At 39.8% G+C, this 16,723-nt stretch overlaps 1 protein-coding gene across 10 annotated transcripts in view; it reads right to left on the bottom strand.

Annotated features, from left to right (window-relative positions):
• Window positions 1-16,174, bottom strand: part of LOC309387786 (rap1 GTPase-activating protein 1-like) — a gene marked incomplete at its 3' end in the record, with an annotated part of 81,349 nt that extends 65,175 nt beyond the window's left edge. For 6 of the 10 annotated variants that reach the window (XR_014174662.1, XR_014174663.1, XR_014174664.1 and 3 more), the window contains exon 1: window positions 6,647-6,731. Coding sequence is in view for 5 of the 10 variants with exons in the window: in XM_081944599.1 (XP_081800725.1) it covers window positions 6,647-6,690 (44 nt within the window). Of the gene's footprint in view, window positions 1-6,646; window positions 6,732-16,074 lie in introns of those variants that run through there. The other 4 variants (XM_081944596.1, XM_081944598.1, XM_081944601.1 and 1 more) reach the window with 3 other exon arrangements.
• Window positions 16,175-16,723: the final 549 nt, after the last annotated feature.

Below are 16,723 nucleotides of genomic sequence, written 5' to 3'. Positions count from 1 at the left end.
AGATTTCAACAAGCATAAGGGGCCTTATTACTCTACAATAATTAACTGGTAAGATAATCCGTTGCACATGTAACCTGTGCCTGCACAAACCCCCCTTTTCTTCCCCCCCACCTCATCCCCATTTAAATCCTACATCAGTCTAGCTGCATCTGGTGAAGTGAGCTGCAACTCGTGAATTTCTGATACCTTTTAATAAAATGTATCAGAAAAGGTGCTGCCAGACGCCTGATTTTTCACATACCATTTCAGATGCCTAGGACTCTGACTTGCTGCAGTGACCATTATTTCTCCATCTCTTCTTCCACGCAAGTATTTGCATGGATGGGATGTACAAGAAAGTATAATTAGAAAGAGAAATCCTGAAGAATCATATTGGGACCATTCATAAATAACAGAGGAGAAGGCTATGAATAAAAAATAGTATCCTCCTGGAATGATGCCCCAAAAGATGCGTTAGGTGGAAGTTCTACAAATAATAATTTGACCTGATTTAACTTTTTACCACAAAAAATCCTTGTCTGATATAGAATGGCTTCCTCTTTGGTATATGTGAAATATGTGTTTTCTATGCATGCAAAACCACAATGCAACAGTATAGAAGTTCTTATAATACATGACAAAATACTTAACAGAGTAGAACAAAAGACCATCTACTACAATGTTCTGTACCCTAGCAGCTGACACGTACACCCACAAAATTCAGAATTAGGGCATAATAGCAATAGCCTTCTTTCTTTGATTTACGTTTTAATTTATCTTGCTAACCTTAGCAACAGCGCCCTATGTTTGGTCTCCAACAGCTGGTATTTTAAGATAGGCTGTTTTTGATTCTAGACTAATTTACTAGATTAGTAGCCATTGAAAGGCCTGTCCTCCACGAAGTGGTCTTCTTTTATAATAATCTAAGATTGTAGCCCTCCTCATTACATCTTCCCTATTTGTTTCTATATAATCATTTATTTCCTTGAAAGAGTCCTGATTCTCCTTGCACAGGGCTCCTTGCGCAAGGAAAAAGGGAGGGAGAAAAATACATCTCTGTCACATTTTCTATCAATGCTGAACATTATTTTATATGCTTCTGTTGGATCTTTTCTTATCTGCCCTCATTCTAAGTTAAGATGCCCAAATGCTTTAATGTATGTTTTTGAAGTCAGGTAACAAAATTTCCTTAGTTTTTTTTCTCTTAATATCTGCCTACCTTTGCGTAGTACAGGTAGCAGTACTATTTTTGGTAGTATGATTTATGATCACAATTGAGCCCAAAATTTATGTTAAGTGAATTTTGCCCCATTTTATGACCTTTCTCGCCTCAGTTGTTAAGTGAATCATTGCATTTGGTATATTAATAACCTGGTTGTTAAGTTAATCTGGCTTCCCCATTGGTCGCAGAAGTTCGCAAAAGGTGATCACATGATCTTGGGACCCAGCAATGATCATAAATATGAATCAGTTGCCAAACATCTGAATTTTGATCACATGGTCATAGGGATGCTGAAAAGATCATAACTGTGGAAAAACAGTCATAGGTCATTGTAAATTTGAATGGTCACTAAACAAACTGTTGTAAGTTGAGGACTCCCTGTACTTTGCAGACATCTGTCGTAACAAGACAGAGCAGCTGAATTACTTACAGATGACAAGCTCCCTCTACCCTAAAAGGCACAAGATAGCAACCAGCAAGCTACTTCTCCACTCCAAAGTGGCAGGCATTACCTGTAGCTGGTAGGATATGCTTGGATCATTTATCAAAGCAATAAAAAGTATCCAATACTATAATAAGAATTGCTTCTCTGTATGATCCATTTGCATAGAGAAGGCCAGGAGACACTGCTCCAGATGCATTTCGGTCTGGATTACCTCCAGCTGCAGCCTGCTATACACTCCGTCTGGGATTCAGTGACTAAGCTGTTGTTTAGTTATGCAGAGAGCTTACCTGCCTTAATAGCAGTATTATATAAAGAGTATTATTATGCAGTATTATTATGTAAATTTTCTATAATTAGCAGTATTATGTAAATTCTCTATTATTAGCAGTATTATGTAAATTCTCAGACTCTGCTGTGCTCTTCGGTCTGACTATAAACCTGAATAAGATTAAAATACTTGACCAACCTGTACCAAATATGAAGGCCATAAAACCAAAAATCACTGTTGATGCCACCCAGTTGACAAATGCAAACAGCTTTAAATACTTGGGAAGAATCATCTTGACTGGTGGCTCTTTGAACAAAGAAACTGACTCCAGTACCAGCAAGACCAGCCAAGCGCTGGGGCAGCTGAATATTTGAGTGCTCAATTATGCAATGTCCATACCAATTTCGTTGTATTTAAGTACAAGGACAATAAAGATTATACATACCTTCACAAACCTCAAAGTCTACAGAGTTGTGGTTATCCCTTCTCTCCTATGTGGATGTGAATTCTGTGTCAATGACACATCAAACAACTGGAGAAATTTCACATGGGTGCCCTCAGCTCCATCCTTGACATTTGATGGCAAGACTTTGTCTCCAACCTGGAGGTTCTGGATCACAAAGAGTCCACCAGCATTGAGTTCCTTATTATCAGAGCCAAGATGTGGTGGACAAGAACGTGTCATCCAATGAATGACCACTGTATACCTTGCCAATTGTTGTATAATGGAAAAGACCTTGAGGTCATTCACACAGGCTTTTTACAAAGATGCTGTGAAGGAAACTAATGCCACTGTGACATTCAGCTAAGGGAACCAGAAGCTGTGGTTGCTGGCACAACCTGTTGGCCAGCTCTGTGCTATGAAGCCTCTTTTTGTCAGCTTTGAAGAAAGGTGCTGACAAAAGCTGATAGAAAACTGTGAATTGCACCACGGAACAACATCCACAGTTACTACTACAATGGGCTTTCAGTGCCTCCATTGTGTTAGACTCTGCATTCCAGACTGGGAATGCAAAGCCTGGTCCGGAGGAGTTGGAATCAGGACTATCCAATGGGGATGGCATGACTCCCTTGGCATGTTTGGAGAGGCCAGAGACTGAGGACAATGCTGTCAGAAGCCCCCCCAGGCATTGGGAGGGGTGGTTGACTGGATGGAGAGCTGCCTGCCTAACAGACACAGCAGGGGAGGATGGGCTGCTGATAGGCAGGAGGGCAGATAGGCAGCAGATCCCCTCTGATGAGGAACAGCTGCCTCACCCACTTGATCCAAGGGCATGGGGAGCCGAGAGTAGGCCTACTCAGAGAAGGGCTGCGAGGTTACTCAAAAGAAGGACGCCCCAACCCTCCTCCCAAGCAACACCTGGAGTGGATTGATTTAAGGAAAAGCGGTGGGGAGTTAGTCTTTGCCAGGAACAATTGTTTGTTTTGACTTACACTTCCCCAGCTTTGACTCATGCCTTTTGCCTTTTCTAGCCTTGAGGATTGCCTTTTGCCTTGTACCGTGCCCTTACCTTGAGGGCTGCTTTTTGCTTTTTGCCTCTCGCCTTTCCTTTTTGTGAGAATTGCTTTTTGCTTTGTACCTTGTCTTTGCCCTGAGGCCTGCCTTTTGTCTTGTGCTCGGCCTTTGCCTTAAGAACTACAGTTTACCTCATGGGCTCGCTTAGCCAAGTAGACTGGACTTGAGACCCCGGACCTTGCCATGTGAGTGTGCTCCTACTCTGTGGACTTTCTTTGTTACCTACGGGGTGTTTTGGGGAGACTGAGGGTGGCTGCCTTCAGGATAGCGTGGGGTGGAGCCTTACCAGTAGTTGGAGGCAGAGGTGGGTTTAGGCGAACTGATTAGGCTCCACCCACCCACCTGGATGCTTCTGCCCATGCACAGAAGCATTTTGTGAATGTGTGAGCACACGCACGAGCAAACCGGTAGTAAAATAAATTGAAACTCACGACTGGTTGGAGGGCCGTTTGTTGGAACACTTACTTAAAGCAATAAAGGACTCTCTAAAAGCCTGACTTGCCTTGGCCACTTGGGTCATAACAGTATCCATAAATGAACTACGCAACAACATCTCTTCTTTGAATCTGAAGGACTCCCTATATGTAAAGAGGAAGCAGCTCTGCCTTCACATCAGTTACTCACAGATAATCATGTAAAAGGGCAAGGCAGACTTTGCACAGTAAGGAGCAATTACTGTTTCCAATAAACCCACTTTTAGGCTTTCCTAGAAGAGCCTGTGCTTCTAGAACAAATGTGCATTAGAGGAAAAAATTACCTCATCATGGCTCATTCACATAGGTAAACCATTTGTGTCCCATGGAAATTAAAGTGTTCACTGTAAGCTTAGTAATGTAGATTTAAAGCAGCTAGAAAATCAAATAAGAACAGCTGGGTCACCTGAAGTTGCCCATTGCAAATCTAATTCTGAAACATCTTCTCAACAATTACCAGAATAATCTACTTCAAACTAAAAATGTTAGTTTCCTGAGGACAAGAAATAATGGGAACTGAACATGGATTGATCAAAAAGAAAGGATAGGATCAACAGCCAGAGGCCAATAATAAAACTCTTGTTGAGTGGCCACTAAAATGTATTAGCTTTTAAAACCTTCCAACAGTGGGATATTTGATTGGTACCACAGAATAATGGCTATCTGGCAAGTTTCAATAGCTATTAAAAAAAGGAGAACATTTGCAGGAGAAGGCAGCTTGGTGTCCTCCAGTGGTTTTGGCCTTCAGTTTCCATCCACTACACTCAGCATGGCCAGACAGTGACCAGGGACTATTTATAACCCAAAACCTCTAGAAGACATCAAGTTCAGACCCAGAACATTTCTATAGCGTATTTGACTGCTCAAAGTAATCCTAATAATGCATTAGCCCCTTTCTGCAGGGAGCTCCAAAGTCCAGACACAATCATGCAGGAATGACTGAGATTTTAATAAAATAGGAATATTTGGTAGAAGTCCCACTATTTCATTCAACTACTGTTCCCAGGACTCTGTACAAAAACCTTCATATATCCACTATATTCCCAAACAGTTTCTAGCAGAATAATGAATATTATAGTTGAAAGGGTCCTTGGAGATCTTCTAGTCCAACTTCCTCCTCAAGCAGGAGATCCTCTACCATATCAGCCAAATGGATATCCAGTCTCTTCTTAAAAGCCTCCAGTGATGGAGCACCCACAACTTCTGAAGGCAAGCCGGTTAATTGTTCTCACTATCAGGAAATTTTTCCTTAGTTCTAGGTTGGATCTCTCCTTGACAAGTTTCCATTTGTTGCTTCTTGTCCTGCCTTCAGAATAGGTTAATTCCCTCTTCTGCGTAGCAGCCCCTTAGATACTGGAAGACTGCTATCATGTCACTCCTAATCCTTCTCTTCATTAGAGTAGACATGCCCACTTCCTGCAACTGTTCTTCATATGTTGTAGCCTCCAGTCCACTCTCAGCATTAGAAGTCAAAATAAATTGGGCAGCCCTTCCATCTTCCACAGATCTTCTCTAGTAAGAAAATGAAAGGAAATAATGGGGCTAGACCCTTCCCTTATAATAATCCAAAGTAAAGAGAAGAGTTCAATATTAAGAGGACTTGCCTAAAGCTATCTTTTGGATTTGTGGCTAAGGCAAGATTTCAAATGATGTCAGCCATTGCACTCTTGACTTTTAAGAATAAAAAAGTGAGTGCAAGGGAGGGCTGTCATTCCCTCGTATTTGGGGAAATGATGGTCTTCTGCAAGGGGATTTTTGTATTTTTGGGCACCTTTTCACAATTGAGAATGCAGATTTCTAAGTTGTTCAGAGAGGGTACTGGAACACAGAAGCTTTCTACACATACAGTGCACCAAACTGGTGAGGGATGCAGAGGGATGGCAGAAGTAGAATACTGTACTTCCACTACCCACCTTGCATACTTATTGATGTTCCCCTCCAAGGATTTTGGGGGGGGGGCACAAAACAAGTGATAAAAGTATTTTTCTTCTACAGATATGTGGTAGACTGCGCGGGCAGAAAAGATTCCTAATTGCACTTAGCCTGCAGTGCTTTGCCAACAAAAGCAAAACTCCCATCTTCTTTGGGCTAATTGACACACACTTTAATTTACAGTTCATAAAAATAAGTATCCTATTAATATTAATATTAAATAACTGAAAACACATTTGGTTACCTACTCTGGGTTAATTTATATTGCTACTCTGGGCTTCTAAGCATACCATTAGGTCTTTATAAAAATGTAAATGGAATGAAATCCTTCACTTTAGCCCTCCATCTCCAGTCTAATTCACAACCAAAGACTACAAAGACCTTCTGAATCTACACATTTTAAAGGTAATGCTTCCATCAAATTTAGCCATTTCTACCTTTCCAGAACTATGTAGGCCAACTCTCCATAATCTGGTTCCCTCCAGACTTCCTGGGATAGCAACTCCAAGAACTCCAAGCAACATTAGCAATAGCTAGCAATTTTGGAAGCTTCATTTCCAACATCTCTGGAGAGAACCAAGTTGGAGAAGGGAGAAAGAGAACCTGAGGCAAAAGCATCCTGAAATAATGAAGCATACTCCTCTTCCTCATCAAGGTTTACAAAGCCATACTTCTCTTGCAAGTGGCTCCAGATTCTCAGATGTGCTAAAAGCACATGGCAGCCTTTTTTATTTCCCTGGAATAAACACGGAGAGAGATAACACAGCTTGAAGGAATGTAGAGTAAAGCCAGGGTTGATCTAGATACATACCCTCCATAGGTCCCAAAGGTCAAACTACGCTTCCAAGAAAACATGCTCTCTTCTTCCAGGCTCTTCTGTGCCTGTTGAGGCTTTGTTGGTCTCCTGCATGTAGGCTTTGTTCTTTCTGTGCAGTATACACTGGCCAGCCTGTCTCCAGAGGACACAACTGCTATCCCCAAATCACTTCCTCCCTGGAAGTTAAATAGCTGCTGCCTTTCTTTCCTGAGACACACTTCAAATGAGGAAAAAAGAAGAGCCTATTCTGCGCAAGAGCAGGAAACTCCTGGGGAGACACTGCAGGTTACCAGGAATGTGAGCGGCGCAACCACAGAGAAAACGAGAGAGGAGGGGCTTCGTGTAAAAGAAAATAGGAGAACTGAATGAAATAAACATAAAGGAAGAAAGTGAAAATACATTTTAAAGCATAGCATATCCTCTATAGAAGAACCCTACCATGTTTATTATTTTATGGTTTACCTGCCACAAAAATACACAGAGATTTCTGGTATATCATGCAAAATAGATCCTTAGATGCTACAGGGATAACATTTGCAAGGAAGCAAAGATAGAAATGAAGGAAGAAATGTAATAGTCTAATATGTATTCAATCTTTATTAAAGAAGGACAAAATGATCCTCATTCTGAGAATGTATGTGGAATGTTTAAGGAATAGCCTACATGTTTCAATGGTGCTAACAATGCAGAGATATAGTATAATTCCATTTAGCTGCCTCAAGTCACATCCTGGTCAATAATCTTTAATAGATTATTTTTCTCCCAAATAAATGAAAAGAATAAAATAAATATAAATTATTTTTCTTTATGTAAAATTCTCCTTATGCAGGGTGAGAATCTACTCATAGTTCTGTAAGTGGAGGTCTTTGCTAAGACAATTCTTTGGCCAGTGTTATTAATATTGCCTGCTTCTATCAACAAGAATATTAAGATAGATGGGATTAGGTTTCTAAAGCAGACGTCATGCTAATATTTTGTTCATATTAATATTTTGAATCTTGCTCTTCTATATCAGGAATTATCCTAAACCATTTCACTAGATAAAAAATATAAAAAGGAATAATACAAAATAGATGCCAGAGGCAGAAAAAACAGAATTTCTTCTCTCTTAGTTACTTCATGCAGTAATAAATATCAAGCAGAATTACCCATAACTTATTTATTATACAATTTTTTTGTATGGAAGCTCAGGGTAAAATACGTGAAAGTAGCATCCTTACTTTATCCTCACAACAGTAATTTTTGTTAATAGGTTGGACAGAGGGATAGAGTTGGTTATATATCATGGACTAAGCCTTAATGTGTGTTTTCTTTTTAATTCTGATTTATTGTGGTATGTAGATTTGCCAATTCAAGACCTTCTGGCCCTAAATGTATTTAGGACCCTAAAGATAAATTGAACTAAACCATGAAACTGTGAGTATATATATAATTAAGCTCTTAAGAGAGGTTTGGTGCTTATCTTTAATTATGATGTTGTTTTCAGATTTTTTTTTCCTGCTGTGCTTTCTTTTTTATTGATATTACCCTTAGGCCCTTGCAAAAAGTAAAAAGGAACAAAAATACATAATTAAAATACAAGCAACCAAAATCAAATTTGCAACAGTCATTTAACAGCAAGAGAAAAATGTGAAAATGGCTTTTCTCTGCCAGATAGCCAGGGTAACCTCATTTAGACATGAATGATCCAAAAGTAGTAAGTTATAGAAGGACATTCTAAATCTCTTTTGCTTGGCTTTTAGCTGAATTTAATGCAAAGCATGTCGCATTGTATAGTGCTCTATTGTTTAATGTTTAATATTTAATAATATATAAAGACTTTTACCACTGATGAGAAACATCCTGCCAGATTAAGGACAATAAATTATTGCCTAAAAGTATGCAAAAGGTCCTTTTATATAAATCCTTCTCTCATGCCACAATCTTAAAAGACCCCAATCATCATTATTTGGGGTAAGTTTTTTTATAAACATAAATATTAGAAAGAAAACTAAAAGGACAAGATATAAAGAGTCTTTAAAAGGTCAAAGCTGCAGAGGAAAATACAGATGTTAAATTTAATCCGAAAAATGTAATTCTCTCCAGTAACTGGCTGCACATATCCCACCAAGCTATATTGTGTTAATGGCTTAGGCTTAGCACATTATGGAATCCAGCCATTGTGGTTTATTTAAAATACTCTGCTTAAAATAAACTATACTTAGCATCAGGTAGATTTTACTTTGTTGAGTACTATAAAACCCATGGGACAAATTGTTCTCTATGTTTTAAACTATATATTAATAAATTCTACACTGCTGACAGTTTTGATAGGTAGCCCTGGAAATATTTTTATAATAAAATGTTTGTGTCACCCCAATAACAATCTCTGGCCAATTTTTGGCAAGAAACACTAAGTTGACTCTTGGTTTGACGTTAGCTTATGAATCCTGGCTTTCTGATCCCATGGCTTTGTCAAAAAATCAGAAAGACAAATTTCCTCCTATATGGCTTCGCCATTATTTATGAATATAGAATCTTGACTCTCTGTTTAGAAGATTGCACTTTTCCCAAAATCTCCAACAATATTGTTTTGAGGCTCAACACCACTTTGAGGGCAATGAAGAACTGAGAATCTTGCTTCCAAATCCCAAACTACATGTTTCATCAGTGCAAGAACATCTCTATTTCACAGATGAGAAACTAGGGGCTTCCGCTATCCTCATTTTATCTCAAAGGTACTTTTTCAAAAGGCAACTGGACTGTTTTTTTTTTCCTTTGAGGAAGAACAAAAGGTTTTGTTTCTTATCCAAGAAACTTCACCAGTTGTGATGGTGGGGGGTAGGGGGGAATGAAAAGATAGATACTGACTGGAGACTAGATAGTGGGGGGGATGGAAAGATAGGCTCTGGCAGGATTTTTTGGGGTGCGTATGTGAAGGAAGAATTGTATTTCTTTGCAGTAAACTGGTCGTTAGCACCCTCCCTCAGAGCTCTTTGACCTGAGTGTCACCTGAATCAAAGTGCAATTGGTTGTGAAATCTTGGAACTGCTGCAAGGGGCTGTATTGTAGGCAGGAGATAGGTGGTGTTTTATTCCTCCCCCTCTGTTGAGAGAGGGCTGCTCAATGTTAACATAAATGGCCTCTTTTACCCTTCTTTCAAACCAAAGATCCTCTCTATCCAAAATGTGGACTTTACTGTCTTTGCTGAGGATTTCCATCCCATCCACCTGCCATTTCTAATTCTGAACATTTTAATGCTATAAAGCACATATGGACCAAAAGTTGTAGGCGTGGAATTGGGGTAAGAACAGACAAGTCTCCATTCTGAGCAATAAATAGTAGTAAAAGACTCAATGGCCTGAAAAGGAGCAAGGGGCTAGAACTGTATTCCAAATTTTGTCTTTATGTACACTAATTCTGCAAGAAGAATAGACCCTCCTGCAATCAATACCAGAGAAGAAACGTTGGTCCTACCTGAAACATTGCTTCTAGGTATTTTGCAAGAGGGTCCAGGCCCCATCCTGGATCCGTTGTTAGGTCCGCTGGGGGTGGGGTGGGGGAGTGGGTTTTCTTTCCCCCCTTTTTCTTTTCCAATCAGGTCATTTCAATATCATCTTTATATGGATGCGTCCTGGTCGAAACTGGAGCCAAAGAGGAGAGTCAGAGATGCGTGGCTAAAGTTATGACTCAGTCTCTGGACAGATTAGGACATGATAATCCTGAGCGAGAGGAGATTGTTCTCTGCCAATTCCCAGCCGTTGTGTTTTGAGCCATAGGGCCTTTGAGTGGTGGTCCCACCTTCACAATTGACAGGTGCTTTCACTGCGACATTGTCCGTGAATATGAGCAGGCGTTGGCCTTCGACCCACGATTGGAAGTGGCGAAGGGCCAGATGGATTGCTTTCAGCTCTAGCATGTTTATGTTGTGGTATAAGTCTGTCCTTGTCCACTGTTCCTGCACTAGCTGTGATCCCAATAGAGCACCCCAGCTGAACAGACTCGCATCCAATGGTGAGGGTGACTCCTCTATCCTTTGGGGAAGAAGTGCTGTTAAAGTGCTGTTAAAGTGCTGTTATATTATAACCTTGAATTATAGACTATTCACACACACACACACACACACACACACACACACACACACACACCTTTCTCCCCCCCCCCCCCCCAAAAAAAAGTGGGAATTATCTGGGAATTGAAATTCAACTAACCTAGAGAATGTCAGACTGGAGAAGGCTGTAAAAACCATTTAGCTTGGCAGATTGCTTGCAAAATTAAGCAACAGATATATTTCCAGATTGGAGGTCACAGTTAAAATGTATAAGATCTTTCAGAAAAGAAGGCAGGTTTCAGATCATGTCACTTTTCTGTATACAAACATTAGGTATTGCAATGTTTATGGATTGTAAGGCAGCTTCCATGCAAAAATATAATGGGAGAAGTTTCATTTCAGATCTCAAGTGCTGCGGTTCATAAGAGTTTGATAATGATTTTTGGCTATTAACAAATAGAATCACCCTGATTTAGATAATAAAATTATTCTTCCTTTGTCATAAGTAATTCTGATAAAAGAAGCTTTTATCTTCTTCTCTTCAATGGCATTTTCAAATTTTATTTTACATGCAAAAAAGGAAAGAGAGAAAAATACCCTTGTAAGTATATCACATCATACAACTGTTCACTTATAATAGTTTGTGTAATACAAAGAGACGGGAATCAAAATAATAAACTAGAATGCACAGATCAAATGTCTAAACAGTCTTCAAATTAAGACTCTTACCAATAAAATCCTCATTTGAATATAGAAAGAGACGTATATCTTTCAGATCACTATATAACTGAAAGGAAATGGATGTCTTTTCAATTTTGTAATTTCAGGTTTTCAACATTATAAATATGTGCAGTATCCATTTTCATTGTTCTCCTGTTGATTTCCAAACCATTGTTATATAATTCAAAAGAACATCAGTATTTATATATGTCTGCATATTCCCCAAAATAAAATGAGTGTGTTAAATATCTTTTATCCAAAAGAGAACCATCACAGTACATAACTATGTTCTTCATAGCTAATAACTGAAGTTAATGACTTCAGAAGTTATTAAATCTTTCAGTTACTTCTTCAAAAGATATATGAGTCTTAACATACTCTCACTCTTCTCTCCTCTCCTCTCCAACAGTCATTTTAGGTTTTTAGATTTATATCCTGTCTTTCCTCTCAAACTGATACAAAAAATGGAGTCCATGGGACACAGAATACCTACAGCATCACTTGTTCTTCCCAGCTCACCCCAAGGATAGGTGGCACATATCTCACAAAGGTGAGAGCTTATGGAACAGTTGTATATCTTCCAAATACTTAAGGCATTCATATCAGCCTTTAAAACTTCTAAACCTCCACATTGATTCACAGATTTGCCCATCGTGCAGCCCTCAACAAAACTTTGTGTGGTCCTCAAGATGACCTTCTGCTTTAGAAGTTTAAGCCATCAGGCACTATATATACTTTTGCAATTTGATCTTCACAAAACAATATTGTAAAATAGACTGAGCTAAGAGAAGGTAATTGGGACAAAGTCACCTACTAACCTTCCAGATTTAGCCCAATATATATCTCAAACTGGCTCTTGTAAATAAAAAGACAGACTCTTCCTCTTCTGTGATCAGGTTATGATAATCATCTCAGGAGTTTATTGACATTGTAAAACTCTGCCACTTGGTAGAAAAATGTTATAACTGTTTACTGTTCATTGTGTTCTTGACTTTGGGCAGAGTCAAAATGGTGCCTGGGGCAGTGGCATGCAGTTATCTGGAATGCCTTCCTGCCTGTAGATGCAAATGAAGTGTCTAGAATGTTCTCTGATATGACTTCTGCCATCCATGTCCATCAAGTTTCTATCTCTGTGTATCTGGCTATCCGGTCTTTTCTTGAAAACCTCCAGTAATGGAGCGTCCACGAGTTCAGGGAGACAAGCTTTTCCACTGATTAATTGTTCTCAGAGAGAGAGATGGTCTGGGAGATAGTCAATAGTCTCTCCCTTCGGGGAGAGGGGGCGGTCTATAAATCAAATAAACTTGAACTTGAACTTGAATGGAGATGATGCTAGCCTTGAAATAGACATTAGTACACCATCTCCTCAAAATACTATCTTTCCTGGAGCCAGCTATTTTAAACAATTATTTCCCCATTTCCACCCTTCCCTTTTTAGACTTCTCACGGTTAACTGGTATCATTGACCACAATTTACTTCTGGACCATCTACAAGAGTTGGGAGTTGGAGGTGCTGTGTCACAGTGGATGGCTGGGGAAGACAGGTTGGTCTAATGGGGGCTCAGAGGTTTCTCAATATAATTATTTGAATCATTCCCCCATGCTTGATAGAATCATAATTTCCAATAAACAATGAAAGCTTTGGTATATAATTCAACATCATGTTAACTTCTTAAAATTTAAATATTTTCCTTTGAATCCACTTTTGTGCATTAAAATACTATTCCAAAAATATACCAGATTATCCCATGCCCATATAATATATGAACCTTCGGTTTTGTAAATCAATGTAGAAAATCTGATGTCCATCCTTTCAAATACATCCTTTGGGGTGTCAAATATACCCTGAATACAATTTGTGATGAATCAACTTTAATCTCAAATCTGTAGATACCATTTAAGGGACATGAAGCCATTGATGAGGTATTACTGGACACTAGTTCTTTAGTCCATGTTTGAAATATACGGTACTAAAAATGTCCACTTTAAAAATATTATTGGTATGTTATAAGTTTTACTTCTCTCATTGAGTCCATGTAAGAAAGCAACTCAGGTGCCTCTGAAGATGCCAAAGTATCAGGCCCATATTGGTTCATTAGAACATGCTTAAGTTGAAGATGTTCACTCTCTTTCTGGCCGGTATGGAACTCCAAATTCTGGGATTAGTGCAATGCATTCTACTTGAGACTGCTCTTGAAGACTACTAAAAATGACTGTTGATGCAAAATGTAATAGCCTGCATTGGCTGTCCATATTCTGGGTACAATTCAAAGTGCTGATTTCAACCAATACAGCCCTATATGAATTTGTTCCCAAGTACCTTCAGGACAAACTTCTTCATACAGAATTGATCAATAGCGTGTCCTCTCCAACAAATCATATTAATATTTCCCCACTTTTGTGAGATTAAGAGGGCAGCGGCTCATAGACAGTAGATTCTTTTATACCTGGAAGATAGTGAAAATAGGTCTTCCAGAGAACATCTGAAAGATAATAGATTAGTGCTGTTTGGATTACCAGGTGTTGCTTTGGTCTGCATTTATGTGTTGTTTTACTGATGTCACCCATCAGGAGTGTGTGCAGGTTGTGATATTATGCAAAACAAATATATATATTTGCTGGGGAGAAAACTATATCCCTATTCCTTAATTGGGCTAAATGAAAAATAAATCTTGATATTGCACATCTGAACACGCAATAATTCCTGTCTATAATTAGGACAGTTAAAGGCAAAAAAAGTAGGACTATATTACTACAAGGGAACATTTGTGGAACTCTCTTTTGGGACAATTTCAGTATAAAAGAATAAGTCCTATCTTAGATTTCCCTTAGTTCCATTAAAAATGGAAATACTCCAAGCTGAAAGGAAAATTACAACAACAACACTTTTTGGTTTAGCATATGTCAGATGATAGCATCTCTGGCATCAGATGTTAGTTTTCCAAAAGCAATTACAAACTCCTCCAGACTGGCTAACTGGGCTCAGATTTACTAATCCAATCATGTTTCCCTTTTAAAATCACTTGTCAACATTCAGTTGAAATAAGGTAGCATTTATTCTGCAGCCAAATTGGAATTTAAGTGCACACTGGGAGATTTTTTATTTTTGGTGCAGTGATTTATAAGCAAACATTTAAAGAGCAGCTTGATATAAAACTGTAAAGTTTTAGCATAGTTGTTCTTAAATTCATTTGCCTAGGTTTTCATGGAAAACAGTTTTTTTTTTACTGTCAGTGTTCCAGTTTACTGTTTTGTTCCTGGTGGATGTTGCAACATTTTTAATTTGTATGTGCAGTAAAGAGATAAGAGAAAACACTCCATATCCTTTACCAGGCTATCTTCAAATATGTCAGAGTATATTTTTCTATCTTTGATGAAAGGGCACGATTTAGGCTGCATGAGTAGATCAAACAAACTGATGTGCCATCCATCAGTTAAATAAATGACATCAAGATTGTACAAGCCTGATGTAAAATAGAAGAAAACAGGACAGAGCCATAGTCACTGAGAGACCAACTTAAACCTTTCTTTATCACCCAGAGAATTCAGTTTTCCAACTGAAGGTAACAGTGATGTTTGATGAAATAGAATCCTCTTGACAAAAACTTATGCCACAATGAATCTGTTAGTCCTTAAAATGCCACAGAAAACACATGCACACTCTTCTGTTTTTGCTGCAGATCAGTATGTCTCAAACACAAATGCAAACATCTGTTCCATGCAGAGCAGCAGAACCAAGTCATGAATATGATCATCTCTTTTTAATGCATGAAAATGGAAGCAAGATCTCTTCATTCCTACCAAACATACAACAGTGCCTCCTAGACAAGATGCAGTTGGAGCAATCAGAGCCTCTTTTGGTTCACCATTGCTTTGTAAATACCTCAAAGACCAACATAGCTGACCAGCAGGCACAGACACAAATGGCAAGCAAGCTTGAATTGCATTTCTTGTCAGGCTGATGAGTTTTGGGATAGGTTTTTTTTTTTCCTCAATATAAATTCCTATCTTATTTTATACCTGCTGAGGAACATTCTTAACAACAAAATCCTTGTTATATTTCACAGATAAGCCTTGCCAATGGAAACATATGCTGGATCTAAACACCACTGCGTTCCTGCACACACAAAGACCATAATTATTGGTGCAAGAAATCAAGATCTCGTATTAGCCAAGGATCGCAAAGATGCTTGCACCGTTTCTTCTAATACTGTCCCTTCAACCATAGCAATGACAGGCAGCAATTCAAGAGGGGCATCAAGTTGCAGTCCCAAGGAACAACTCTGGCAGCATTTTCTGCCTGCAATGTTTTAAACTGCCGCAGAAGAAAGGCTATGGGAGAAGTGGTAACTCTTCTGGACCATCTCTCTCTCTCCTCTTCTTCTTCTTCTTTTCCACCCACCAGCTCCACCTGGGGAGGGATGTGATTTGCGCTCAACTTATAGCTCAGCCCAGCCGAAACATCTCTCATTCCAGGAATTCACTCACTCATTTAATTTTTTTTTAGAGAGGAGTCTGAATGTCTCAGCCCTTCTCATTAAATGACCACGAACGGGTACACTGCTTCTGAAGATGGAGGCTCTCCCTCCTCCTTCGTGCCTCCTTCCCTTTTCCCGCGCCTCCTTAATTAGCCTGGCAGGAGAGGCGCCACGCGGCGGCCGAGCTCCCCTACCTGCGCGCAATTCTTTCATCGCCGGCGAGCAGGCAAGCGGACGGCGGCAACGACGCAGGGAGCCCGGCGCCCGGCTGCTCCTCTGCATTTGCTAGCTTTCCCCTTCGCAGCCCAGCCTATCAATTATTCAAGTAGGTTGCGGCGTCCTTTTCTCCTCCCCTTCCGCTGCCGCGACTCCACCTGCAGACGGCAGCCGTGCTTCGGCTGAGGGCGATTTGGCGGAGAAGGGGAAAGGGGCGCGGGGACACTGGGAGGGCGGACTTGGATGGCTATGCCCTCCCGAGGAGATGCGGCTCAGAGCCCACTCCCGATTCTGCTTCCCATGAAGGAGATGAGGGACGACGCGGCGCTAATCTGAGCCCAGTTACAACAGGCAGGGCAGTTTTCTGTTTCCCCCGAGTTAGCAATTTTGATGGTTTGAAATTAATGTCTTGAACTCTCTCAACACCAGTTTCGTGATCTCTGAACGGCAGCCCAATCTGAGTAGGATTTGGGGTATTTTTTTTTACTTTAAGGTGTGTATGGGGTGTGTGTGTTGTGTGTGTGTGTGTGAAGAAAGCAAAACCTGTCTAACATAGTTTGTCTCAGTCCCGACAACCAGCAGGGGTTAGGTGGCTGGTGGTGTCTAGTCAGTCTGATCCTGTCTGTG

The sequence above is a fragment of the Natrix helvetica genome, assembly GCF_964273705.1.
Source record: "Natrix helvetica genome assembly, chromosome: 2".
Lineage (NCBI taxonomy): Eukaryota > Metazoa > Chordata > Lepidosauria > Squamata > Natricidae > Natrix > Natrix helvetica.
This window is presented reverse-complemented; position numbering and strand designations above follow the sequence as displayed.